At 45.7% G+C, this 2,606-nt stretch overlaps 1 protein-coding gene across 1 annotated transcript in view; it reads left to right on the top strand.

Moving 5' to 3' along the window:
* CORO1C (coronin, actin binding protein, 1C) overlaps positions 1 to 2,328 on the top strand; it is an 81,402-nt gene extending 79,074 nt beyond the window's left edge. The window contains 2 exon segments of the mRNA XM_006870430.1: positions 88 to 333; positions 1,328 to 2,328. Coding sequence (XP_006870492.1) covers positions 88 to 333; positions 1,328 to 1,447 — 366 coding nt within the window. The 3' untranslated portion in view covers positions 1,448 to 2,328.
* The last annotated feature ends 278 nt before the right edge of the window (positions 2,329 to 2,606 follow it).

Genomic DNA, 2,606 nt, shown 5'->3' with positions numbered 1-2,606 from the left:
CATCACATCTCTTCTAGTCTGACCTAAGTTCTCCCCATCACATCTCTTCTTGTCTGACCTAAGTTCTCCCCATCACATCTCTTCTAGTCTGACCTTTTCCAAGATGACCTGTATCCTGACACTGCGGGGCCGGAAGCTGCCTTGGAAACAGAAGAGTGGTTTGAGGGGAAGAACGCAGAACCAATCCTCATTTCCTTGAAGCACGGATACATTCCCGGCAAAAACAGGGATCTCAAGGTGGTCAAGAAGAACATTCTGGACAGCAAGCCCACTGCCAACAAGAAGTGTGATCTGATCAACATTCCAAAAAAAACCACAGATGCAGCCAGCATGGTAAGCATTCCAGGAGTGTGAGCCTTGTCCTCTAGAAAGCCTTTGGTTGTCCAGTAAATGCTTGTGTCTTATTATCCAGTGCTGCTGTAACAAAAATACCACAAGAGGCAGCTTTCACAACCAGAAACTTGTTCTCACACCGTTTAGGAGGCAAGAAGTCCAAAGTCAGAGCCCTGACTCTGGGGAAAGGTCCTTATCTCCTTCCAGCAGCTGTAGGCAGCAGTCCTGGGAGATCTCCATGTGTGTCAACATCGGTGTTTCCCTGGATCTGGGAGCTTTATCGTATCACATCACTCACTGCCAGACCACTGAGAATCATGGTGCAGCCAAGCTGACATGTACTTTGTGGGGGACACAATTGAATCCACAACTGCTTATAAGAATCCCTGGGTCAGGTGACAGTAGGAATGTGTGGCCAGGTTGGCTGCTTAGCTCCGTTTTTTTAATAGTGAGCACAGCCAGTATTTCTGAGCATTTGCAGAAGCCTCTGGTGTTTCTCTTGAGTGTCTTTCCCCAACTCTGATTGGGTCGAGACTTTCAGGATCAAGAAGATGCAGGGCCATAGGTGTGAGGAAGACAAGGATCAGTGTAGATTGGGGCCGGCGGGACGAAGGGCTTAACTTCCCAGAAAGGCCCTGGGCATGAGGTTCCTGGGGGAGTTGCGTGATGGAGGGCAGCTTAGAAGGATTCGTTTGTGTCTCATGGGTCTCTGTTCTGGTCAGCGCACAGGCCCAGGACCAGAAATAGTATAGAGTGAGGTATTGTTTGCTGTGGGTATTCACATGGATTGACCAGAATTGATTGCATCCATCGAATGACCTGGAGAACGTAGGTCTGTTTTTTGTTTTTTCTTGAGATGCAGTAGGATTTGCCACTTGTAGAATAGAATCCTGCCTTGTGTGCCTGGTAACGTCTCAGCTATGTTGAATGGGTTTATTGACTGTTATGTGCTGTCCCAACTACACCCACATCCTACTTTTGTTTGTTTTCTTAGCAAAATGAAGCCAAGCTGGATGAGATTTTAAAAGAGATCAAATCTATAAAAGACACGATCTGCAATCAAGATGAGCGCATTTCCAAGTTAGAACAGCAGATGGCGAAGATAGCAGCCTGAAGGTCCCACCCCACCCTTCCAAGCCTGGGAGCAAGGACGTGGGCTTGGTAGCTGGTTGCTGGTGTGGTCCTTGGGAGGGACAGGGCGGCACTGCCATTGGAGGCATCCCACCTCAGATCTGTCAGCCAGCGATAAAGACACATTCCAATGAGAGCCCAATTCGTCTCCCCAATTTGCAGAAACAAAAAGTGATTCAAAAGCCGAGCTTTTTCTCCCCGCCTCAAAAAAAAAAAAAAGCTTTTTTTGATGTTTCAAGTGTTATGTGACTTGTTGAACTTTTAAAAAAGACAAAAGTGCTACTTTAAAAAATCCCAGACGTTCTGAATTGTAGAAAACAAACCAAGTCTGATTCAGTGTCGTGCCCAAGTACCTTTTAAAAAAAAAAAACTAATAGGGACCAATGCCACATTGCTTTTTATATTTCTTTCTTTTCTCTTTTCTTTGTTTGAATGTTGCCAAAACCAAAAGTTTCTTTTTCCGCCCCCCCCCCCTTTGTATTTTGCTACTTCGCAGTATTTGTGTATAATTTGATTTTTTTCCTTAATTCGAAAGGGACAGCACTGTGTGTGTTTATAAAGGAAATGAAGAGAAGAGATTATTTTGTACAAACTTTCTTCTGAGAATAATCAGAGCAGCAGCCAAGTTGTGCTGGCTCCACCACAGCACAAACGTGGTTGTCCTCACAACTGTCCAAAAGGAAGACTTGACAAATCACGTGGATCCATAGCACCACCCTTCCTGTCACCGAGTCTTCTGATCCAAAAAGTCCGGAGCGTCTCTCTTTACCTTTCTCTTCTTGTTTTAGGAATTGGGTGGTTGATTGGAATGGAATTTTGCTTCTTGGTTATTCTGTACTTCAGATGATTATAATTGAACCCAAATGAGCCCATGTTTCTGCGGTTTTGTTACACATGTAGACTCGATTTCCTTTGTCACTTAAACATTGTGTTTCAGGTTCTGGTCCATACTTGACAAAGGGACCCATGTGTGATGTTTGTGTTCCTTCTTGTCCAGCTCTGGAGCACAGTGATGAATGGAGGGTCAGAACTAGGGAACCTGGGACGGGGTAGGGCTTGCCCAGGGTGACCCTGTTTCCCCGCATGCCTCTTGCAGTCCCCTGGCTGTCCTGGAGGAAGAAGTGGCTCCTCCTTACCCCATA

This window comes from Chrysochloris asiatica, unplaced genomic scaffold, assembly GCF_000296735.1.
Source record: "Chrysochloris asiatica unplaced genomic scaffold, ChrAsi1.0 scaffold00142, whole genome shotgun sequence".
Lineage (NCBI taxonomy): Eukaryota > Metazoa > Chordata > Mammalia > Afrosoricida > Chrysochloridae > Chrysochloris > Chrysochloris asiatica.
Note: the sequence above shows the minus strand (reverse complement) of the source record. Positions and strands in the feature narration are given on the sequence as shown.